The sequence below is a fragment of the Miniopterus schreibersii genome, assembly GCF_964146895.1.
Source record: "Miniopterus schreibersii genome assembly, chromosome: 10".
NCBI classification, from domain to species: Eukaryota; Metazoa; Chordata; class Mammalia; order Chiroptera; family Miniopteridae; genus Miniopterus; species Miniopterus schreibersii.
In genome coordinates, this window is record NC_138110.1 from 10,849,570 (window position 1) to 10,874,945 (window position 25,376).

The following is a 25,376-nucleotide window of genomic DNA, read 5'->3' on the forward strand; positions in this document are numbered from 1 at the left end:
GAGGATGGAATCTGCAGCCCATAACCTTTCCTAAGGATTGATGCTCCAAACAACTGAGCCACACCGTCCAGGGCAACAATTGTTCAGCTTTATAGCAACAGCACCTGGGACAATCAATGGCACAGTCACATTTTTAAAAATCAAGAGAAGTAAACACAATAGGGCTTTTGCACAGTGGCAGGCAGTTCTGTAGTAGACAAGAAATAATTGGCTAAAGAAAGGTTCATGGAGAGGTCTAATCTAGAGTCTAAGTAATCCTAACAGAGTCTCATATCTTACGTTACTAGATTTTGATAGAAAAGTTAAAAAAGCCTACCAAAAAACAACCTGTCACTATTTCTTGTTTCCTTAATTAACCATTTTACTCTAAGTTGGTGAAATTGTGAGACTATCTAGGGAAGTTTTTCTAGTTGCAAGATGCTTTGCAATGGAGGTATTAATTAGTAAGCTCAAAGTGAACCCTGAATTGGATATAGAAATTTGTGAAACAATCATATATTTCCCAAAATCTGAAAAACAGGAGACTTAAGGCAGATGGTGACATCAAGAAGAGCCAAATATTAAAATGGCACCCTGAAAATGATTCATAGCAAAACGTAATTTTCTATCAGTTTTCATCACATGGGTAAACTATTCACAGTAGAGAACAGATGGGGGCGGGGGTGAAGGCGCCTGGTTAGGCTGCACCAAGAAAATTCCCTCTGATGTATCCACAAAAGGAAATGACTTTTTTGTGGCCTGCACTTATCTTCAGCAAGACAGTCTAGTCTCCTCAACTCCATTGTGTGTCTGGGAAAAGATAGTAAAAATACTTCCGTAAGAGGCAAAGACTAACAGGAAACTACAAGCTAGCTCTGGGAAGATGTGATAATGTCAAGGAAAAGGAGCACCACATGCTGATTTAACAGCTTTTACAGGAGGAATCTATTGGTCATACTCATACCATAGGAATATTGAAGGCCCCCCAAAAAAGGTAACGCAGAAAAATTAGGTTCATAAAAGAAAGTATACATTTAAGTAGGCAAAAAAAAAAAGGTATATATATTTTCAAAAATATACAAAATAATCTCCCTATGAAATGCCTTGATTTGCATGTGACCTAGTACTTATTTCATATTAACCAGATCCAATTGCTCTGGTAAACCTCTATTACATTTGTTTTAAACTATTTTTTAAAAATATTTATTTTTAAGTCAGTACATAAAACCTGTAATTGTGTACCTATATATAAGCTATCCTGCTTGGTATCTCCTTGGGTCCCAGATGCTAAAAGATGAATAAAACAATCTTTTAAAAACCTCAAGTCACAGATTAACAAATAATATATTTATTCAAATTTTCTTAATCACACTACTAAAACTTGTATTAATTTATTCTAGATTTCCAGATATAAATACCAGTCAATGGTTGGTTGGCTATTAAATTGTAAGTAAAACTATTCTTAGAACTGGGTCATATTATATAGAATGCCTTAACTTTTCTTAGTTCAAATCCTTTAAAATACATAACCATGCCCTTTTGCTTTAAGCTGACATACTGACTTTGCTGTCCATACTTTGTAAGAGAGCAGGTAATTCTAGCACAGAAGAAACTATATAATGTGGCATGGGAGACGACTTCTGTGGCGCTATTCCATTTTTATTTATCCAGACTGTTGCTTTCAGCCCTGCATTGAGTCCTCCTTGTATATCGGTTTCTAGTGTGTCACCAACCATCACACAGTCCCCAGGCTGTACTCCCAGGAGATCACAGCAGTAATAAAATATGGAAGGTGCTGGTTTCTCTTCTTTCTGTTCTCCACCTACAACAATAGCGTCAAAATAGGACTGACAGGCACAAGCCTCAATCTTCTCCCTCTGGGTCTGTCTGTCTCCATTTGTTAATAAAAGTAGGCAGACCTCCTTTCGAAGTTCAGTGAGCATGGCTTTGACATCTTCTGCTAGTGTCATATTCTGTAAACGTGTAGATTTCCACAGAAAATAACATTCTTCAGCCAATTTCCTATTGGCTGCACCACCCTTTGCTTCCTGAATTGCTTCCTCCCAGTGTGAAGTCCTTAGATCAGTAATGCATGTATTGGAAGGGTGAAAACATTCCTTGCTGAGTTTAACTTGAACTTTGTCACAAATTATTTCGGCCTCTTCTTTGTAATGGTATTTTGATTGTAAGAGCTTTATTACCTAAATAAAGGAAAACAACTCCATTAACACACTTTATGTCTTTAATAATCATGCCACAAAAGATGTGCTCCTCTATACCCAGAGCAAAAAGATTCTATCTCCACATCTCTGTATTTTCCTCCCAATAATATCTTTATTATTATTATTATTATTTTTAAATCCTCACCCGAAGATATGTTCTTAATTGATTTGAGAGAGGGAGGGAGAAACATTGATGTGAGAGAGAAACATCAGCCACCCCGTGCATGAACGCTGACTGGGGATCTAGCCCGCAACCTAGGCATGTGCCCCAACTGGGAACTGAACCCACAACCTCACCCAGGTGCATAGGACGACACTCCAACCAACTGAGCCACCAGCCAGGGCTCCACTCCAATAGGCCTGTCTTAAGGCAGATCTATTATCACACCATTTCCAGTGGGAATTGGTCTTATTTTTAAAGAACGCCAGAGTAAAGACAACTCTCTAGATAACTCATTCATATATATATATATATATATACACACACACACACACACACACACACACACACACATAATTATATAATTTTTTTTCTTTACCAATTTCTGTTCTAAAAACATTCTTTATATACAGCTAATAAAAATCTTTCTTTTAGCAGTTTAAGTTCACTACCTTTCATTCTGGTCATAAACACATGAAAATGAAACTTGTGCTTATATTTAATAAAATACTTTAAATTTCTAACAACTATTATTTAGACTCTTCCCAGAAATAACACCAGTTCATCTCACCTTTTCTCATCTAGATCCATTTTATGTTTTAAAGACCTAAACTGACCACCATATAAAATGGGATCCTATTCTGTACTTTTAAAAATGTGTAGATAGCTCTAATGGAATCAAGCATGTACTGTGATTTCAGCAGTGTAATGATCAAAGGCTTCTCCCAAACTTAGGTTTCCACATTAAAAAAGCTTCAAGTAGTTTTGAGTCTCTCTGCTACCTTGGTTCTGATTTCGTCCAGAATTAGGCACACCTCGTGCTTCCATGGCTCTTTATCTTGGCTTTTATTACATTAGGTTCTTATTCACTTGGCCTGTCTTCTAACATTTACTAAGACCCTAATGTGGCAAGCATTGTGCCCAATGCTTACATACATTATTTCTACCTTTTTAACTCTCCAAGAGATAAGATGAGGAAATAGAAGTTCAGAATTGTTAAGTAACTCACCTGCACTGGGATTTAAACCCACACTTGCCTACTTCCAAACCCCACATGCTTGCCTTTACACTTCTGTATTAGGAACTTGGAGACTGGGTCCCTTATCTTCATGACATTATCTGGTGGGGAAATTAAGCAGGTATTCAACCACCACAAATGTTGGGTTGAGTGCCATGACAATCTTACGAATGTCAACTGTGGAAATCAAATGGAAGGAGCAAGTCATTCCACAGGATTGTTGGGTTAAGGCTTGTCAGAGGAAGTAATATTTAATCCAAAGAGTTACCAAGCCCTTAAGGTAGGGATGAGAAAATGATAAAATCATTCTAAAGAGAAGGAACAGCATGAACAAAGACACAGAGCTTGGAATTTTTTAATCTGGGAAAGGCAAGAAGCTTAGTTCAGCCAACATGAAAGTCACGTGAGGGAGGATGCTAACAGATGAGACTAGAGGCTGTTTGGAATCAGTCTGTAAAGGGCCTTGAATCCCAGGCTATAGCAGATGCTACTCAAATCACCTTGACACACACTGTTCCCATACAGATCAATGGCTTCATACTGTGAGTACTAGGGCTTCTCTGCCTGAGGGCTTTATTTGGCCACAGGGGCACCCATGCACATAGTCTGGGGCCGGTGTTGCCTCGGAGCAGGCCTCAACCAATGAGGAACAGAAATCGGTGAATAAATATTACAGCTTTCTTGCCCCTTGGGAGGGACAAGTACAGTATGTTCTGCATACTATCTCAAGAGTTCCCCAACTGTTCACAACAGTAACCTGCTCATTTACATAACCTGTATTCGACTCCTTCACTTCCCTGTCTTACTCCACCACTCCCCTACAGTGCTTCCTGGGATCACCTCCCAAACAAACTACCTGCACTTGAAGTCCGTCTTAGGAACATCTGGGGAAAGGCAACCATGCCAAGACAATTTTGGATCTTTGAAGATGAGTGCAATGTACATAGCTGGGAATAAAAACTGTCTGCTGTTCAAGCAAAGAGGTCAAACAAAATGTACTGCCCTAAATTCTACAGGGACTAGTGTATGCTACTCACACCAGACGCTCAATTCACTGAAAAGAAGGAAGAGACGAACAGACACATTCTTCCTTCAGAGTATAAGGATCAGTTACACCAAAAGCATCAGTTACAGCAAAAGGAAGTACTTTTCAGGCTATTTGTGCTCATCAGAAAATGCAATAGAAGTTTTATTAGTCCAAGTAAAATATACCAGCCCTAAGAATTTTAGGTGAAGGCAAAACACTGAAAAATTTTGCCTTAAATTTCAGTGAACAAATCAAGCTGTTTCAACCTTTATGGCTATGTCACCATCTTTTATCACAATGTCAACTGAATTATTATTGAAGGTCATTCTAAAGTTTTAATAAACCCACTGCTACACAATAAAAAGAAATAGTCCTCTAGGACTCCACAGTGCTCAATCTTAAATAGGAACTGGCTTATAGTTAAAAAACAGACCGCTCCCAATAAAAATCCAATTTGCTGTTACTGCAATTGGCAATTCATTGGGATACTGAAAAAGCAGAATTAGCTCTTTCTTACTATGTCTTCTAAAGACATAGTATACCGCTCTCAAGGTGCAAAATTTCTTCCCATTACATCCCCTGAATTAATGTTCCCATTTGTGACACAGCAACTAATTAGATTCATAACAAGTAGCATTCTAATAATATTAAAATCTCTAGGCGCTGGCCAGTGTGGCTCACTTGGTTGAGCGTCATCCTGTGTGCACCAAAGGATTGCCGGTTCAATTCCCAGTCAGGGCACATGCCCAGGCTGTGGGCTCAATTCTTGGTGGGGGACGTGCAGGAGGCACCCAATCGATGTTGCACTCTTATATCAATGTTTCTCTCTCTCTCCCTGTCCCTTCCTCTCTCTCTAAAAATCAATAAAAATATTTAAATAAAAGAAAAAAACCTTTGGGGAAAAACTTTATCATTCATTCACATTATAATATTAGATAAAATAGAAATAACCCCCAAGTTGAATGAGCACATGCTATTATTAGTACAAACTCTCCTACATTTGCACTGAGAGAATGGGAGTTTTGATTGAAAGAAAAAGATCTCTAACTTGGAGGTGTGATGACATTTTGTGCAAGGAGTAAGGCAGGCCTGAAAAAAATTCTAAGAAGACTAAGAACACCTGTTACCTATAGGCTTAAAGAAGGAGGCCCTAAGATAGTCGGGGTGGGGAAACAATTTGTAGACATAATATAAACTCAAATTTCTCCAACTTCAAAACTCTATTTAAGGCTGTATCTTGTAACATAGAAAAAGGAAACTCTCTCTACCTCCTGTTCTGTGGACCCAGAATTAAAGTTAATATTATCAGTACTAGCATTTAGCTAATTGTGATTTAAGAAGACCTTTTGAGGGGTAGAACCACAAAACACTTTATAACACTAAGATTAAGATATGAAGTGGCTGAATTCCAAATAAAACTAAGTTAAAAATACATGCTCACAAAATGACTGGCTGTATATAGCCTAACAAGTCATGCAGTCCTCCTGTTATTTTTAGTTCAAGTCTTTGCTTAAACATCATCCACTCAACGTGACCTAATCTGACCAATCTATTTAATACTGTGATTTGTTACCCTCTCCACTTTGCCTAACACACTTATAAAAACACCTGATGTATTATGTTTACTGTTATCCCCACTAGAAAGTAAACTCAAATGCAGAAACTTTTTCTGCTTTGTTTGCTGAGAAACCCTAAACTTTTGTTGGATTCCTCTTGAGCAGTGACACTGAGACTGGCCTGAAGGTGGAAATAACTTCCCCAGAAGATTAAAAATTAAAGCTTATCTATGCAGTCAGTATATGACCCCTTCTCCCCAAGCCCAAGGCAATGGCTAGGCCTTCTCCCGATCCTCTTTCCATAACGCATTCAGAGCCTTACTTTCAAAGAGGACAACATTTACAGGTGTCGCTATATTCGTATGTAATAAAGCATACTTGTATAGTCCAAAGCATACAGATCAAAGGAGGTGGCAAGACAACCAAGTGTGGAGAGACCTGGGTTTTTATTTTTTAAATCCTCACCCGAGGATATTTTTCCCCCATTGATTTCTAGAGAGAGTGGATGGGAAGAAGGGGAGGGGGAGAGAGAAACATCAACTGGTTGCCTCCTGTATGTGCCCCAACTTGTGATGGGGAACCTGCAACCTAAGTACATGCCCTTGACCAGGAATTGAACCCAAGACCCTTTGGTCCTCGGGCCTATGCTCTAACCACTAAGCCAAACCAGCCAGGGCGAGACCTGGATTTTCACCCATCCGGCATTCATTCAACATTTACTGTGTGTCAAATGAAGACTGACATTTTGTTCATTCTTAAGAAACTCACTGTTTAAGTTGTAGGCATCTAAATTGCAAAAAATAATATCCTTTGACAACTGTATTAAGAAATATCTGAATAAAATACAGTGCTGGTATAAGGGAGGGTGTAGAGACCAGGGAGAAATAAAATCTAACAAATATTGTTTCAAAAATTTTACCATGGAAGTAATGGGAAAAGACCACTGCAACTGTCGAGACAAATCCAACTGTAAGTTAAGGGCCAGGAGGATGTGCAGGAGGTGAAGTGGGTGACAGGATGGGAGGTGGTACAATTCATCAAATGAACACTGGACACCATGTACTTCCCCTGCATTATACTAAGCCTACTTGATAGGGTTATTGAGAACTAATATCATTATTCAAATTTTATAATGAGGATTTGAGGCTTAGAGTGGTTAAATAACTTGTTTAGGTGCTTTCAGCTAGGAACTGGTAGAGCTACGATTTAAACTCAAACGCCTGATTTAAAGCCTGAATTCATGGCCTACAGCATAATTTAGCCTAATTGCTAAGAACATACAGGTAAATAGATACCATGAGCACCTAGAGATACTGAAGGCAATATAGCACAGGCTGGAAAATAGCACAGGCTGGTGTTCCTAAAATCAAAGTTAAGGGTGTGAAAAGTGGAGGGACAGTCAATAGTGTGGAATGGCTTAGATAAGTCATTAGGACAGACTTAAAATGTCCACTGGTTCTGTCAATTTGAAAGATACCTAATGACCTGTTAAGTTAATTTCATTCTAGTGGCAAACACAGAAGTTATATTGTAATGGAGTCAGGAATAAATAGGAGATAGAGACATGGAGCTAACAGGTATACATTTCTCTTGAAAAACATGGTTGTGAAGAGAGACAGGTAACATCTTGTGGAGAAAGAAAGTACAAGGGAAGCATTTTTTTTTTTTTAAGTATGTGGCAGAGCTGCATATGCAGGGGTGTAATGCACCAAGAAAGAGGAGGAAGATCCAGGGAAAGAAAACCTAACTAATGAAGCATGAAGGGGAAGGAACACTTGAGGTTGGAAGGATTAGCTTTGAAAGTGGGTTTTTCCCATCTGATAATCCTTGGTGTTCTCCTTAAAGCTGAAAGCAGAGGGAAGAAAGCAGGAGTGGGTTAGGTTGCCTGAAGAACATGGGAAAGGTCTGATGCAGCATCTGTGGGTATAGACAGAAAATACTGCTGAGCAGTGCCTGGTGAAAGAAATGCCCTGTGTAGCTGGGGCTTTAGAGTTTCACTTCCGAAATCTACTAAGGGTGACAAGAGGGAGTTTCTGCAGTGAACATTCTCTGGAATCGATCAAGTCCAGGCTCACAACTGATAGTTGGGTAACTTCCTGGTTCTCCTCAAAGATCCACGGAAGAACACGCAGTGGGGGGACACTCTCCCCCGAGGGTAATCACAGGGCCCGCTGCGAGCACTCATCCGCGCTGATGCAAACCTGTCCTGGCAAAGAGCCTGCTGGCTTGGCGTGGTGAGACAGTCTTCCTATGGTTTTGGTCAACTCTACCACAGTGACAGCTTTCATGACATCTTTCTGGGTCCCAAAGCGCTGGAAGGAATTTCAAGAACCCAGCTTCCCAGAGCCTGCGGGAGGGCAGGCAGGCAACCCAAGTGCCAGGCTTGAGGGAGGGCGGCCTCCCCAGCCCTCCCGCTCTTCTTTCCGTTGCTTCCCGCACAGGAGTCTCAAGGTACGAGAGGCCCGGGCTTCCGGGTGCCTGCGGGATCACCCACCCCGAGCGCAGCGTGAGTGGAGCGGGGAGGACACCCAGGGGACTGGAAAGCGCGCGGTTCCGGGTAGGACGCGCTGACAACGCCCGGAGGAGGGCTGCGGGAAGTTACCTCCAACATGCCTTTTCTGCTGGCCCCGGCAGTGTCGACGAGCGTGTTGTCCAGGTCAAAGAAAACGGCCCGCACGCTCAGCCCCATCCTAACAGCGGCGGACGCTGCAGCTCCCCGCCGCCGCCGCGCACGCGCACGCGCACCACAGGCGCACGCGCACGCGCACCGCAGGCCCACTGGCGAGGAACACGTGGCGGAGTTGTCAGGGTCACCTGACCCTTGGATGTCACCCCCTCCCCCAACCTCCCAACTCCTGCAAGTTGCGGAGATGAGCGAGATCCCGCGACACTCCGGAATCCGGGTCTTCGGGGTGCGCCGGAGGCTGGTTGCTGCGTCTGCACGCGGGTGGTTGTCTGCGCAGCGGCGAGAAGCTGGTTTTCCTCCTTTGTACCTGCTTTGCGCTTCTCTCTTCTTTCCTGTTGGTGTCCAGGCGTGAGGAAGAGGTTCTAACTCGCGGCAGGTGTTGGTGGTGGGGTCCTGTGACAGCGGGCGCCTAGGAAGGAGACTGAGAAGAGCTGGCTTCCCGGGTAGGGCAGCCAGGAGGCGGGCTATTGCACAGGGAGCTGCTGGAGCTGCTGCGGCTCTGAAATGTCGCTGGTCCTTGGCCTTACGTCACGGGGGGGGAGAGAGAGAGAGACTGACTAGTATCCTAAGTCTGCAGCCGTGGTGGCTGCTGGAAGGTCATCAGTAACAGGAGCATGAGAAATGTTCAAACCTGTAGAGAACTTTTATGAGTTTATTTGAGCCAAATTGACAATCGTGGGGAAGCAAAATATGAATGGATGAAGTAAATGCTCAGGAGAATAGCAGTTTTGCAGCTTACTCTATACATTAGAATAAAAGGGGTAGAGGAAGGATGGTTCCATGAAATCATTGGTGGTAGAGCAAGGGGGTGGTGGAAAGCAAAGCGGGGAAACCTCTGCGATTGAATAAAAAGCGAACTGGAGAGACACATACTGCTTTTACATTGGTGGGTACAGGCTCGTGAACATTTGCAGCACACAGATGGTGTAAGGGCAGCAAGATAACGAGGGCTTCGTGGTCTTTGCGTGGTTGTGCTGTTGAGGGGTCTTTAAAAGATTGTTACTGTGACATCTCAAAGGTATGTTTTTTAGATGCAAAAAGATAATAGGTAGGCTCACTGCAGGTAAACTCTGACCTTGTCAAAGCTACAGGTCTAGGATGTAACTATCCGCCACCACCCGCTTTTAGTTAGGAACTTTTGTTTAGACCATCCTGTGTGGTTACTTTAGGTCTCTGTGTTTGTAAGACCCACTATACAGGCCTTCCCCGAGTTTGTCAGGTTTAGTATATGGCCTCTTTTTCATCCACAGATGCCATAGCCAGTGTTTTAAAATCTTATTTAATAGCTTATTACCCACGCTTTCTTTTCCAAGCTTGGAAACCTCCCATCTGGGTCTTACTGTGTTTATCCTGCTAGACTGTGGTAGCCGTGTTAGAACTGGGGCCCTCACCAGTACATTTTTAAAAGGTGTAACCTGAATTTTTCAGAGCCCTTGTTTGATAGTTGTACCTGAAGACTGTGGGCTCTGTAGTATCTATCTGATGTTTTTTCGCCTTGTTTTTCCTGAAGCCTTGTATTTCCAGGTCTTTGGGTGCCTTGTAACTGGATGACTTTTAGATATAGCAAGAGGCTGAGTGACCTGGACAGTCTACTAACGCTCTAGAAGGGCAATAACAACTACTTCCTTCTACTGTTAGCAGAACAAGGACCTTGAAACTGTTAACTGAAGGCCGTCACTGACAATTCAACACCAACAGGAGTCCCCAATTTAGGATGTGGTGAAAGAGGAGACTTTATTCAGTAAAAACAGCTCAATCGTGAAACAGCTTAATTGTGGAAGAACTTGGCTATGAGATGCTCAGGTAAAGCAGCCCTGGGGAGTCAGCCTCTAACTCTAACTGGGAAGTAATGTCATCCATAGAAACTAAAAGTGCACTCCATTGAGGCAGAGATGAAGCTGGCTTATCTAGAGGAGTGCCCAACCCCAGTCCCTGATTGCTGGTTTCTCATGGAAATGAGTACTCCAGATCCTCACAGTTTTGTCCAAAAAGCACTGTACTGATTGGTCAGGATAGATGCAAATGAGGGTATAGCTGTGCAGCTCTGATTGGACTGGGAAAGTCTCAGTCCTACTGGGCAAATTTTGATCCTAGGAGTTATTTTATAAGGGTTGATTCAGAGGCCAGGAAGAGAACTCTGTTTGTTTTTTCTCTAAAAGGTGGTATGCGTGAGAAGTGTCTCTGTAAAAAAGGCTGCTAGACCCTGGTTATGAATTTGAGTCCAGTTAACCATGGGGGGTACTTTTTGGCAGGTATATATTTCTCAGGGTCAACAAAACTGATCCCTAATTTTCTAAGTTGTTTCTATTTGCTTTCTTTACTGAAATTTGGATATATGGTCATTATCAGTAACCAGAAATCGTCTATCAGATAGAACAGGCAGTACCTGGCCTGCCACCATATTTTGTTGGATCTGTGAGTTAAGAATGATTTTTACATTCTTTTAAATGATTGAAAAAAATCAAAGGAGTATTCATGACATGTGAAAGTTATTTGAAATTCAAATTTTAGTGTTCATAAATAGTTTCATTGGGACACAGCCACACCCATTTATAGATGTATTATCTTTTGTTGCTTTTGCCCTGCAATGGCAGAGTTGAGTAGTTGCAAGTGAAACCATGTGGCTAACAAAGCCTAAAATACTTACAATCTGGCACTGTATAAAAAAATTTCTCCAGCCTGTCCGGCATGGCTCAGCAATTGAACATTGACCTATGATCCAGGAGATCTCGGTTTAATTACTGGTCAGGGCACATGCCCAGGCTGCAGGTTCGATCCCTAGTATGGGGTGTGCAGGAAGCAGCCGATTAATGACTCTCATCATTGATGTTTCTATCTTTCTCTCCCTCTTTCTGTCTGAAATCAGTAAAGACATACTTAAAAAAAAAATTTCTCTACACCTGAGGTACATGATTAACAGTTGTTCAGCAGAATTAGATTCTCTTATCTTTATGCTAATAGATTTTTCCTCTGCAGTGGCAAACAGCAGTTTCTATGTAGAGGGTGTCCCCAAAAAATGTATACACACTTAGAATGATTATAAAGCCAGTATTTATTAACATACAGTTCATTTAAAAGAATCTGCAGAAATGAATAATTTTTTCTGTCAATACCTGTTTTCAAACCGATGACCGTTCTGGTTCAGCCACTGCTGATAATGCGAAGCAATGGAATCGCAAACATCAAGAATCACTTTGTTTCGTATTTGTGTGCCCCAATTTGTCACCTGTTGCCAGTTTTGTACGATAAATTTTATCTTTTATGTATTCCCATAAAAAAGTCTAGTGGATAAATTTTCTTTGTTCAAAGCTTAGTCTGGCTTCACCCATTATTTCAAATCAGTTAAACATGAAAAGGAGTAAAAATTAAGTCGGTTATCAGCTGTTAAAGTGTGTATATATTTTTGTGTCCCCCCAAAAATGTATACATACTCCGAATAATTATAAAGGCAGTGTTTACTTCACCTGTGTTTTCAAAATTCCAGTTTGAAATTTCCTTTGTTCAAAGCTTAGTCTGGCTGAAAAGAAAGAAACATCAATTGAGCTATCAGCTGTTAAAGTATGTATACATGTTTAGGGGACACCCTGTATTTTGGAGCAGAATCACAATTAACCTCTCTTTGCTCCTGTAGCAAATAAACACATTTCTCAAAAATATGACTCTATGTAGTTATCCTGTTTAAGGGCAGAACTACTCTTACCAATTTTGGTCATTGAGATTAGCAATCAGCTGAAATTATGCATGAATTAATTAGAGTGAAATATCAGAATAAATTTAGCATAATACTGCTTATGGGCACATGAACTTACAGGATTTGAGCAGGGTTTTTTTCTTTTGATGTGCATATCAAGTTTTTTGACTTAGGCACAAATCCAAACTCAGAGGAAATATAACAGTCTGTATGATCAATTCTCTTGACTTAATGGGTTGGGGTGTTTGACAGGCTTCCCTTTGAGACCAGTAGTCTAATGGCATTCCATGACCTGTACAATTTTGCTACTTAAAGGGTTGTGATTGCCAGATACAGTACATCCTGACAACTTTAGTTTCTTCTAATTAAATGTCTTGAGGTTTCAATGTATTGCAATTAATATTTGTGAACCGATGAGTTTTTGTGTAGCATTTTAAGGTAGTGAGATGGATAGGCTCCTAATTATAAATGGGCCTTAGATTATTCAGTACAGTACTTTAGCTGGTCAGCTTGGCAGATTTAACACTAAGAGCTAAAGAAGGTCTTCATATTTGTAGGAAGCAAGAACTAAGTAAGATAATGGTAATTGTGAGACTTAACCTAGGAACAAATAAAGTTAAAACTAAATGGTAATGCCGCTTCTCCTGAATTGTGCACTGTGCGTAATGGCACCATTGTTGTACAGTTCCTTTGCCCAGCATTGATCCTGGCATTTCCTACCTTAGGAAAAGTCTCTCCCAGGCCCTTCCCACCCAATTTCCCTGTGCAAGTTCATTACAACTCCATGACCTCAAAAGAGAGGTTTGCCTTCTGGTTTGATGTTTTCTGAGAATGGGGCTTTGCTAAGTTAATCGGGATAAAATAGTAGCAACCAGAAGAGAATCTCACAGACTCCCACTTTATCTACCCAGCTATCATCATCTGTACCCATCCACCCTGCCCGATAACCTTAAATGAGCCATCTCTGCTGCCTTCTGTTGCCATCCCTTTCAGTTCCCCAAATCCCTACCCCTACTTTGGGACATCTTTTCAGAGGTTTTTCCCTCCTCTCTTTTGCATCATAACATTTTTTGGCATCTGTTTGTTAACCTAAAAATTAAAAAGGTCTTTCAAAATGCGGGGCAATGAGCTTTTACTTGAGATTGAAAAGTAGCTATTTGGGATGCACCGATTCAGGCAGAAGCCCAAATGGCGTTCCAGTTTGGGGGCACAGGCAATGGATATTTATGAAAAAGGGAAGGGGAACAATTACATCAATAGAAGGAAGGCATTTCTACTGGTGCAGATAATGTAGTGATGTTAATTCTAAATAATGTTTTTAATTTTCAGTTCAATAGTTGTCAGTTCCACAGTCATACTATCTGCTTTCTTGTTATCTTTGCAAACAATTCTTTGGGGCACAAGGTTGCTTTAGGCCCCCTCCAAAGATTATTTTGCCCGGTTTTAACGTTCCAGAGGTTTGAGGCATAAGACATGCAAGGCAGTTCCTCTGGGATGGCGGCTCTGGCTCCATTTTAAAGTGGCCCCATTTATTATTATTTTTGATATGTTGAATCCACTCTAATCAGCCTCTCACACACAGCACTCCACTGAAACCACTCTTGCCAAGTCACCAATGACCTTCACCTTGCTAAGTCCAACAGCCATTATTCTGTGAAAAGGCTGTGTATGCAAAGCAGCCCCCAAATGCCAAAGGAGCCCATAAGCTGAAGAATGAAGCAGAAAAGTCCAGCTTGTTGGTTTAGAGAGTTTAATGAAAAACTTACATACAGAAACAAGGTCCTGGGCAGCCACAGGATATTCAGGTCATTACAGCTTTCACCTTCAAGATCACTTTCTTTTATTCCCCCTTAGAGATGGACTTATGTGCTAGAAAGGAGTGTGTGTGTGGCCAGGGGGAGACCAAGAGGCCCTAGCACTAGGGTGAGCTAAGAGGTAGGTAACATCGAAGCATGCTTGTCTCAGAGGAAGGAGAAATGGAAATTCTGAGACTAGCCCGAAATGTCTTATACGTTCCAGTCCACGCAGGGGAAGGGAGGGGGTCAAGTGTCCTAGCTCATTCACTCAGCAGTTAAGCTGGCCAATTAGCTCCAAAATGGAGCCTACTTTTCAAAATGAAGTCGCCTGTGTCTTCACAGCCATTCTCTTGCCTATTCATACTTGTCCTGTCAGCAGAGAGCGAACTCAGGTTGATGATAGTTCATCAACAGTGCTACCAAAGTATTAGAATACTGATAACTGTTACCTAGGAGAATATATATGTATAAAATGTAACACCTTAATATGGAAAATTCCACAATTCTGCTTTCTGTACTGCCCAAAATCTTACTAAGTCATTCGGGGACAACGGCAGAAATATAAGAGAGTATCTGTCTTTCTCATAATAAATATAGAATTTTAAAACCTCGAGTTGTAGTACGGAAACTTTTTAAAAATTTTATTCTTTAGGTTAACTCTTCAAGTTGCTTTTATTGATTCTTTCTTAAACTTAAATTTATTGGGGTGACATTGGTTAATAAAATTATATAGGTTTCAAGTGTACAGTTCTGTGATACATCATCTGTTTATTGCATTGTGTGCTTCTTTAGATTAATTCCAAGTCCATATATTTTCTTATCCATTGAAAGTGATTATTTAAGAATACAATATATCCTTATCTTTTTCTAGACACTCCTTTTATTTATTGTTGGTTGAATTTAAGTCAAATATTTTTGTGTCTGATAATAAAAAAAGCAAACAGAATTTGGACACTTTTACCTCCACGGTCAAAACCCAGAGTGTGCAGGGAGAAGTACAGTGTGTGCCCCACAGGCCAGCAAAGTGGGGCGCTCTTCACTTAGAGTCATCAGTGACCTTGATAAGGGAGGTGCTCCCATTGCCTGAGATAAGCCAGCTTCCTTGTTTCCAGCAGCCTCATTCCTCTCTCATCGTGGCCCATTGGGCACTCTGGCCTTGTTCAGAGAGCTGCACACAGCTCTCTCTGGTGGGCAGCTTGTATGAGCCTCTGGAGTCCAGTGCATGTTTTAGGGTCCCAGGTTCAACCCTAACCCTAAACATAGCCCCGACTAAACTTCACGCTATCACTAACACTAGCTCTAAAACTAATCCTACCCCCAACAATAACTCTAACCCTAACACTAACCCAAGCCCTAGACCTAAATTTAACCCTAAACCAAAACCTAAGCCTAAACCTAACTGTAGCCATAGCCCTATCCTTAACCCTATCCCTAATCTTAAAGCCAAACCTAGCCGTATCCCTAACCCTAAATGTAACCTGAGCCCTAAACCTAGCCCTACCTCTATACCTAAACTTAACCCTAAACCTAGATTTGGTCTTTATCCTAAACCAAATTGTAACCACACTAATGCTAACCCTAGGCCTACCCTTAATCCTAACCTTAACCCTAGACCTAGTCCTACACCCAACCCTAACCCTCACCCTAACATTACCCCTAACCTTAAAACTACTTTAACATTTAAGCTAAGTCTAGCCCTAGCCTGAACCCTAGCCCTAACCCTAACACTAGCCCTAAATCTTAAAACCTAAACTTAACTGTAAACCTATACCTTCCCATATCCCTAAAACGAATCCTAACCTTAACCCTGACCCTAACCTAAATGTACCCTTAACCCAAATCCTAATCCTAACCCTAACCCTAGCCCTAACTCTAACCCTAAACCTAACCCTAGCCATAGCCTCAATCATATCCCTAACTCGTAACCTAAATATAGCACTTGCCCCAGCCCTAACCCTATTCTTAAACCTAAGCCCAAACATAGCGCTAACTATAACTTTTTCCCTAACCAAAACTAACGCTAACCATAGACCAAGCCCTAACCATAACTTTAACCCTAACCCCAGCCCTAGCTATAGCTCTAAACCAAGGCCTAAACCTAACTGAAACCTAATCCTAGCCCTACCAATAGCCCTAACCATAAACATAACCCTAATCCTGACACTAGTCCTAGCACTGGTTCTAAGCCAACACTATAACTAAACCTAGCCCTAACTGGAAACCTAACCCTAGACTAACTCTAACCCTAATTCTAAAGCTAACCCTAACCCTAACCCTAGACCTAGACCTAACCTTACATTAACCCTAGACCCAATCCTAACCCTAACCTAAACCTACTCTTAACCCAAATCCTAATCCTCATTCTAACCCTTACCCTAGCCCTAGCCCTAATCATATCCCTAACCCTAACTCTAAACGTGACACTTGCCCCAGACCTAAACATGTTCTTAAACCTAACCCTAAACCTAGCACTAGCATAATTTTTTCCCTAACCATAGACTAAGCCCTAACCATAACCCGAAACCTAACCCTAACCCTAGCCATAGCTTTAAACCAAGCCCTAATACTAACCCAACCCTAATCCTAGCCCTATTAATAGCCCTAACTGTAAACCTAGCCCTAACTCTAGCTTTAATACTAAAACCTTAAGCCTAACCATAGCCCTAGCCCTAACACTTTCCCTAAACCTTATTTTAACACTAGGCCTATTCCTAGGCACAAACCCTAGTCCTAATCCTAGCCCTAACCCTTGCCTCAAATTTGTTCCTTACAGTAACCCAGACCAATTGCTATCCCTAAACCTAATGCTAACTGTAGTACTAGCCCTAAACCTAACCCTGTACCTAAAGCTATAACCCTAACCCTAAACCTTGCCCTGAACTTAACCCTAAAGCTCACCATAATTCTAACCCTAAACCTAGACCTAGACTTAAACTTTATCTTAACCAAAGCCATAGCCTTAAACCTAACCCTGATCCTAACCATAGCCCTAACCTTAACCTTAAACCTAAGCATAAACCTAACCCTTACTCTAGCTTTAACCTTAAACCTAAGCTTAAACCTAACACTAGACCTAGCACTAGCCCTAAGCCCAATCCTATACCTAACCCTAATTCTAAACCTTACCCAAACATTAAACTGACTATAATTCTAAGCCTAAATTTAAACCTAAGCCTAACCCTAACCCTTTCCTTAACCCTAACCCTAAAAATGACTCTAACTCTAGACATAGATCAAACCTAAACATAAGCCTAGTTCTAACTCTACACTTTTTGTCCTAACCCTAACACTAGCCCTAGACCCTTAACCTAATCCTAACAATAACCCTAGCCCTAACTAACCCTAAACCATACCTTAACCCTAACTCTAGCTTTAGCACTAAAACTACCCATAGGCCAAAAAATAACCCTAAACATAGCCCTAACCCTAATTCTATCCCTAGCCCTAAACCTATTCCTAAACTAAAAGCTAACCCTAGCCCTAACCCTAACTCTACAAATAAACCTAAACCTAACCCTAAACCTAGACCTGGCCTTAACCCTAAAGCAGATCATAAACTTAACCTTAAGCATAACCCTAAACCTACTCTAACACTAAAGCTAATCCTAACCCTAAACCTAGCCCAAACCTTATTCCTAACCCTAACCCTATCCCCATTTCTATCCCTAACACTATCTTTAACTCAACCCTAAACCTAGCCCTTGCCCTAGTCCTAAACCTATTCCTAAACCTAACCCTAACCTCAGCCCTAGCCCTAGCCCTAATCCAATCCCTAACCTTAACCCAGAACCTAGCTCTAGCACTAGTCCTAGCAATAACTCTGTAACTGGCCCTAACCATAATCCTGAATGTAAACCTAGAGCAAGCCCTAAAATTAACACTAACCGTAACACTAGCCTTAAATATAACCCTGGCCCTAGCCCTAGCCCTAGCCATCCATATCTCTGCCACTAACCCTAACCCTAAAACTAGCTCTAACACTAGCCCTAGCACTAGTCCTAAACTTAACCCTATAACTAACCCTATCCCTAACTCTAAACCTAACCCTAGCTCTAAGTTTAACCTTAACCATTAAAACTAATTCTAATCCTAAACCTAACTCTAGACCTAATCCTACTCGTAACTCTATCCTTAGCCCTAGGTTTAAACCTAATATATCTAACCCTAATAGTCTCCACTCTGTGTGATAGGTTTTTAGGCACCTCAAGTAAACACATAAAATAGAGAAATGCATTTCATCACACTTCTAAATAAAAAGCCTCTGAGCCACAGAAGTTGATCGTGTGTGTGTGTGTGTGTGTGTGTGTGTGTGTGTGTGTGTATCTGACAAGCATCGGCACAAAGGAGAAAAGGTTGGATGATTGCCTGTATATTGACTTAGAGTATTTCAGGTAGAGAAGGGGGCAGATCTTTATCCATAGAATGGATCAAGGGGATACTATTAAGACATCGATTATAAGGAAGGCACTGGGAATGAGATGTAATGGGGAGTGTGTCGCTGGCTATCATCTAATGACTCAATGTGGAATCTACTCTTAGCCATGTGCTCACAGTTGCCCTAAGTTGCTCCCAGTTAAAAGGACCAGGTAAGCGCTATATATAGGACACTCCTGATAGAAGGCTTTACAGACATTTTCCTCTGTCTGGCAGTGTAGGGGATGGATATAGAACTGGAATCTTTTATTTTTTCTGATGTTCTTGTGTTACTGTTTTTTTTTTCTTCTAGAACTGGTTTCAGAACTGACCAGCTCAGCACTCAGAGCAGAGCAGAAGTGGAACCCTGAAGGCCTTGGCACAAGACCCTCATCCTAAGCCTCACCTGACCCCTTGGTTGGACCAAAACAAATTTTGACAGTTCTCAGGAGCTCTCATCATGTTCCTCAATTTTATTTTCTCCATAGCATACATTCATTTGTAGCAGCAACAGCTGCTCCTCCCTTTCCCGCCTGACTTATTATTTCTTTTTACCCCAGAAACTGATTGGGCCAATCACGGCGCAGGCTGTGCAGTGAGAAGATATATCTTACAGTTTTTGAAATTTTGAATCACTTGTAAATGGAACAGACATTGGAAGGGGCTTCTGATTTACTCATAGGTCCCTTTGATACCCAGACGGGGGAAAATGCCAGCCCACAACTAACACAACAGCATTGCCTTTGCAAGACTCTGCATTGCAGTGGTGCTACGAGGGCCTAATGATGTCAATGTCAACGAAAGAAAGGGAAAGGGACAATTGTGCAGCCTGCTGACACCGGGACATCCCACACAACCTGTGAGGCTCCTAGAAGAAATCCTCTCAACCCCCCTGCTATAGGACGAGGCCCAAGCATTTCCAAATGAGAAACCTCAGGAAGATGAGCCTCCGGGGCTACCAGAGTGACCCCTCAGTTAGAATTTTAGGCTCTAGTGGACATGCTGTAATGAAGTCAGGACCGGGCTTTAGGAGGAGAATAGTATAATTCTGTCACCCCCAAAACAGGCCTTTGTTTGAGATGCAAATCTGCAGTGACAGCAAAGTATTTCGATCTTGGAATACACAGCAGGTGTTGGAACAAGGCCAAAGCGGAAAGATGCAGCCATCACATGGCAGCCAAAGGGTTTTCTTATCCCTGTTGCGTGTGAAGTGCTTTAGTGCCTCAGGGATTGTTGTCAAGCCCCACAGAGCCTCTGGAAGCGCTGAGAGCACCAAACAGCAGATGCCTCACCCAAAGTCTGGCAACAACAAAAGTCTTGAAGTGGCCAACGTGACTTCTTCACTGCTGCCATCACCACCGAGCTGTCTGGGCAGCCCCAGAACGGCAAACGAAACGAGGCCTAACGAAGGGCTGCAGACTCCTCCTCCGTTTCTTTGCTGGTTGATCTGGAGTTCAGGAGAGGAAACTGAGGTTAGGCCGGTGTGCAGAAGGGCGCAGGGGCTAACGGTCTTGAACACGTGAGTCCAGAACCATGATTTATTCTTCTAGCTCTCGGCCCAGGAACAGATAGTAAAATATACCTTTAAACTCTGCATGTGATTAATTGATTTAAAGGGGAAGTGTAGAACACCTTGAAATGTTTGTATCCTATTTTGCCTTGGAACATTTAAAACAAATAATATGGGAGATAAAAATACTCTTGATAGAAACTTGATTCAACAGTCAGGAAATTGTCTGAATATTTCTCTTTCCCTTATTCTAGCATTTTTGTCTATATAAACATTCATATTACCCATAATTTTTAATAGTTTTGTATAAAGAAACTGTAAGTTATCTCTGAGCCTCCTGGTGGTGTTTCTTCATTGTGTATCTTTACTTTCTTTTGTTTGTATTTTGAAAAAACTGCTTCAAGTTTTTAAGGCAATGGAATATGACTCTCCATTCATCAAAGAAAATCATATTTGAAAGCTCAGTGTTCCTTCTTAACTGTGAATATGACTCTTTGCCTTTTTTCCGGCCTTTGCAGCAGATTTTCAGAAATTTGCAATGCCTCATTTATCTAAAACCTTGTGTGGGAGAGTCAGAGTGCCTAAGCAAGTTTATGGCTTCTATCTGCATCCACACCAGATTGGAAGCAGTGGAAACTTCTAGCAGAGAGCAACCTCAATTTGCATTCCAGTTGAGTCGAGTGAGTATTCCTCAGAAGTGTTTCCGTAAGGTGCAAGTGCCAGAATCATCCAAATCATCACACTCTGTGCTACCAAATCATACTCGACCATGGTCACATCAAGTCCTAGTGTTGATTATAGAATATCAGAAAGACAGTCTTGCTGTATTGGTCTCTTTTTTCTATTTATTTAAATCTTTCTTTTTTTTTTCCATTGAAAAAAACAGGCAGGAAAAAAAAACAGACAAAAACACACACTCACACACAAATACCTTATAATATAGAAACACATACTCTGAATAAATTGTAAAAATTTATTGCATGCAATGATTAAATGTCAGTAGTTCCTTTACTTGATATTTTATGTTTATCAAGGTATTTTTCTAGTATACTTCGAATGAGACTTTGTGGACCCATTAAGTTTATGCTCATATTTCTAATACATATTTCTCCAGAGTGTGTAAATATTTTTAAAATTCTGATATTTGCCAGTTGAATATATATGTAATGTATAAATATAAAGCTATGTCTGTATCTATAACCCTACTTGAGTGCAGAGTGAATCTCTCGTAGTTCTATCTAATCTTAAAAATCCCCGCAGCCGTCTCTGCCTCTGGCTGCTCCTTTCCTCTCATCTCTATGTGCAGATCTATCAAGAGTTTCCATGGACAGAGGGGCAGGGTCTCTCCTCTGCACAAGCACTGTGGCATCGAGCTGATGAAACAAGCCTGGCCATGACAGCCTCAACCCATGAGACTTTTCCTTCAGCAGATGTGAAAATGGGACTAAAACAACCAGTTAAGTTTCAGCTCTTTCCAAGAGGAAAGTTCTGAGCCCAGGGCTTTTGTTACATGTTTCAGCCCCAAATGCCACGGGCTGCAGTTAATTCAGTTTGCGGCGTGAGGACATGGTTATTTTTCTCATAACTCTCCTGGCTGGATGCGATCGCATGTCCTCGAATATGGGGACCAATATGCATTTCTGGGGCGCGGCCTCAGGTGTCCGTGTGCGCGGGGTTGTGTGGAGCCCGCTGGACACGGAGGGAGACGCGGGGGAGTCCCCGCGAGGGTGCGCGGGGCTGACTGCGACTGGCGCGGGAATCCTTTCTCTTGACACCAAGATAACTTCCCCCCCACGGAGGCCTAACTTTTTCTTTCTTTTAAAGTAAGTCAGTAATAAAATAGAAAGCACATTCAAGCAAATGCTCGGGATGATAAATCAGATCAACTGATACTGGTTGTATTTCACGGGAGAAACTTTGCTCTGAGTTTTCAGATTTTCCATGCTACCTACTAAAAATATATTTTTAAAAACCCACTGCTCTTCTGGTTCCAGTAACAAGGATTTGAGGAAGTTATTTTCATTGTTTATGGGAACAACACTCACTGGATCGCAGGTTTTGGTTTTTTCGATTCTCTTGACCTTCAAGTGACTTCAGCGAAAGGGAAGGAATATCTTGCTCCCAGGCAGCAGGCTTGGTAATTACTATCCTGCTGCCTCAGGAAATCCACAGGGGCGCTGCCCGGGGCACCGTGTGCTATGCAATACACTCACGGCTTTGGACATTGCAGAAGGAAAGAAATTATAACCAGGCATAGACCCCTTTCACAATAAGGCACAAGATGCAAAACAGTTTGGGAGAGAAAGGAAAGAGTGAAGCAGAAACATAGATAAAGAGACAGAGAAAGGAAGGGAGACACACACCAAATGTAACAGAGAAAGTAAGATGAAAAGAATCATATAAATACACAAAGAGAGAGGAAAAAACTTCTTTGGTAGTTGAAAAATTAAAATGGGGAAGAGGGCATTGAGTGAGCTCTTTCTGCCTGTGGAAGGCAAAAATTGTCTTTACAATCAAGGGTATTTAGTTTGGATACCATAAGGATAACCAAGGAAGAAATGATAACTGTATTATTCTTTACTTTTACATGCCACATGACTTCATTTCTGTGAAGTTCTGAGAAAAGCATATTAGTTGATGATGTTAAGAGTGAAGATAGTAGTTCCCTCAAGGGGTGGGGCACTGATTGGAACAGGCAGAGAGAAACACTACATCCTATTTCTTGATTTGTGTGGTAGCCACTGCGGAGTAAACATCAAGCTTATACCATCATTAGCAACTAGGAAAAAGTAACCTACAGTCAAATGATTCAATGAGCTACTATAGGTGGGAAGGAATAGAGCTTCTAATATAAGCAGGTTTCTGAAGCACTGGGTACACGTCAAATTTCTTTAAAAAAACAACACACAAACAAAAAAAACCCCCACAGAACTGCCTTTGCAAGATTCCACATGCAATGGTGCTTGAGGACCTAAAAGTTGTCACTGTGAAGACAGGGAAAGAAACAACTCTGCAGCCTGTTGACCCAAACATTCTGCAGAACCTGTGAGGCTCCTAGAAGAAATCCTCTCAACTTTCTTGCTACAGGGCCAGTGAGCAAGGATCAGGAAGCTTGGGGAGGGGGGCTGTTGGGAGGGAAAAGGGGAAAAGTGCAGGTTAGGTGGGGCCTATCCAAGGGCTGCTGCTCTGGGTGTAGCGCTGCCAGATACAGTACAGGACTCCCAGTTAAAGCTGAATTTCGGATGAACAACTAATACCAGTTTAGTACAAGTATGTCCCAAATATTGCGTAACACATACTTATAGTAAATTATTTGCTAAATCTGACAATCCTATCAGGGTCAAGCCAGATGGGGAGAGTTTGAACAGAGATGTGACTTTGTTTTAAAATGTAAGGTGGTTTTGAAATTAGCTCATTCATCCATCTGACTCCTATTATTAAACACGTACTATTCCAGACAGTGTGCTAGGCTCTGGGCACTCAGGTCGGAGCAAGAGGGCAGGATGCTTGCCACCACCAGCAATTCCCTCTGCCCAGAGGGCTCTCCGCACTTTGGTCTACACTGATCCATTCTTGTCCTTCAGGACGCTGTCAAGTGTCCCAGTCTCAGGCACCTGCCCAACCCTCCAGGACAAGCTGTTTGACATGCACTCAGCACAACACCTGAGCCTCGCCACTCACTCTAGCACCTGACTTTGCTAAACTGGGATCTCCCAAGGGACAGGATTAGGTCTGTTGGTTCCCAGCCGGTTGGTTCCCTGGGGTGAGGGCACTGTCAGGGTTAATGACTAATTTTGACTGAGTGGCTCTTTGTGTCAAGCTGGGTCTCCAGCCTTCCCGGTGGTGGGGTGTGCTAGCTAACATCCTTTCAACTAAGTCTGTTCTGTTGAGATTGGCTAGGCTTGGCTTTTTCTGCTGTCAGCAGTGAGCCCTGATGACCCACTGCCCGGGGAGCAGCTGTTTGGAGCATTCGGCCCAGAGGAGTGGGCGGCGGGAAAGCAGGTCGTTCCTCCCTCCCAGAGCATCTGCCAAAGCAGCGCAAGTGCTCAGCCTCTCAGAGATCATGGCCCCTGGGATACACAGGCTGGGGACCGGACACGTGTGAGATTTGTCTTCCCAACATTTTTTTCTCTTCTTTATTTTATTGCACACAGACCGTATCCCTTTGCAGTGAATACTGTCAGTTGCCCAGCAGCTAGCTCAGGATTTATTTATGTGCCAGGTAAATGAGAGGGCAAAATGAAGACATTTTCCAGAAAATAGAAAAGGGGGAGGAGACATGGAGGAAGAATTTAAAATAACATTTGCAATTATTTAGGGATAGGCTTATGATAAAATATTAAGTACAAAAAGCAAGATTAAAAATTATATCTTTCAAGCAAGGTAACATTGAATTCCCTGTCTACATATACACAGGGTGTCCCCCAAATGTATACCCACTTTGAATAATTCTGAATTCCAATGGGTTAAACCTGGAAAGAGGGAAACATCAGTGGAGCCAGCAGCTCTTCAAGTGTGTGCACACTTTCTGGGAGCCCAGGATGTGCCCGCACAGGGGGGACATGGCGGGAAGGGGACCGAGGCCCCAGCGGCGGTTGCTGTCGGGCGCTGGGAAATTCAGTGGCTCTTTTGTCCTTTCTCAGGTTTTCTGTTCTTTCCTCAGCTTTATTTAGCCACCAAAAGCTCTGGGTGCACGAAGTTTCCAAGCTGCAAGGACTCTCAGAGGTAAAAATAGCCTTGAGCTGCAATACAGGGATACGGGGGATTCGCCCATCTCTGCTGCCAAACTTTTCGGGTCACCATCGCTGGGTCCCCAAAGGAAGCGCTTCGGTTCTCGATCCCGCCTCCGAAGTCGAGCATGTCCCGCGCCATTCGCTGAGGCCAGATCCTGAAGCCTGGCTGTGGGCTGTGGACCCCTCGGTTTTCCAACTTTTCAGAACTCGAACCGTCTTCGGGAACCGAGTACCTTTGAAAACCCAGGGGCCTCTGTATTTGAACCTTTCTCAGGAGCTGAGCCTCCAAAGGGCAATTTGCATTTTCCCTGTGAAAGACTCTCCCTGGCTCTAAGAAGCCACCTCCCTCTCCTTGAAAGCCCCGGGGTGTTTTAAGTTTTCATCCAGATCAAAGGGAAGGACTCAAGATGCAGAGGGAGCCCTGCAGGAGCCAGCATCTCAGAGTCAGCCTGGTCACCACCGCCCTGAGGCCTCTGCCTTGGCTCCACCATCAGCTTGGGGGGCTCCCCTCCGCCCCCTGGAGGCTGCTTCTGTCTCCTCTGCAGAGGCTCCCTCCTCCAGGCCTGTTGCTGGAGCTCCTGGCAC

General features: G+C 42.4%; 1 protein-coding gene and 1 long non-coding RNA gene across 4 annotated transcripts; one reads left to right on the top strand and one right to left on the bottom strand.

Annotated features, from left to right (window-relative positions):
* Positions 1–336: 336 nt before the first annotated feature.
* On the bottom strand, positions 337–8,725 carry NANP (N-acetylneuraminic acid phosphatase). Its single transcript, XM_081150187.1, has 2 exons — positions 8,565–8,725; positions 337–2,180 (listed from the first exon to the last, which is right to left on the bottom strand). The coding sequence occupies exons 1-2, from the start codon at positions 8,649–8,651 to the stop codon at positions 1,524–1,526; spliced, it is 744 nt and encodes a 247-aa protein (XP_081006313.1). The 5' UTR covers positions 8,652–8,725; the 3' UTR covers positions 337–1,523.
* A 144-nt stretch (positions 8,726–8,869) lies between these two features.
* On the top strand, positions 8,870–21,256 carry LOC308563274. Of its 3 annotated transcripts, XR_013999767.1 has the most exons (4): positions 8,870–8,927; positions 10,159–10,451; positions 14,194–14,274; positions 18,862–21,256. It is a non-coding gene; the product is annotated as an uncharacterized lncRNA (long non-coding RNA). The 3 variants fall into 3 exon arrangements; XR_013999768.1 differs by lacking the exon at positions 14,194–14,274; XR_013999769.1 differs by lacking the exons at positions 8,870–8,927; positions 14,194–14,274 and adding an exon at positions 9,582–9,666.
* The last annotated feature ends 4,120 nt before the right edge of the window (positions 21,257–25,376 follow it).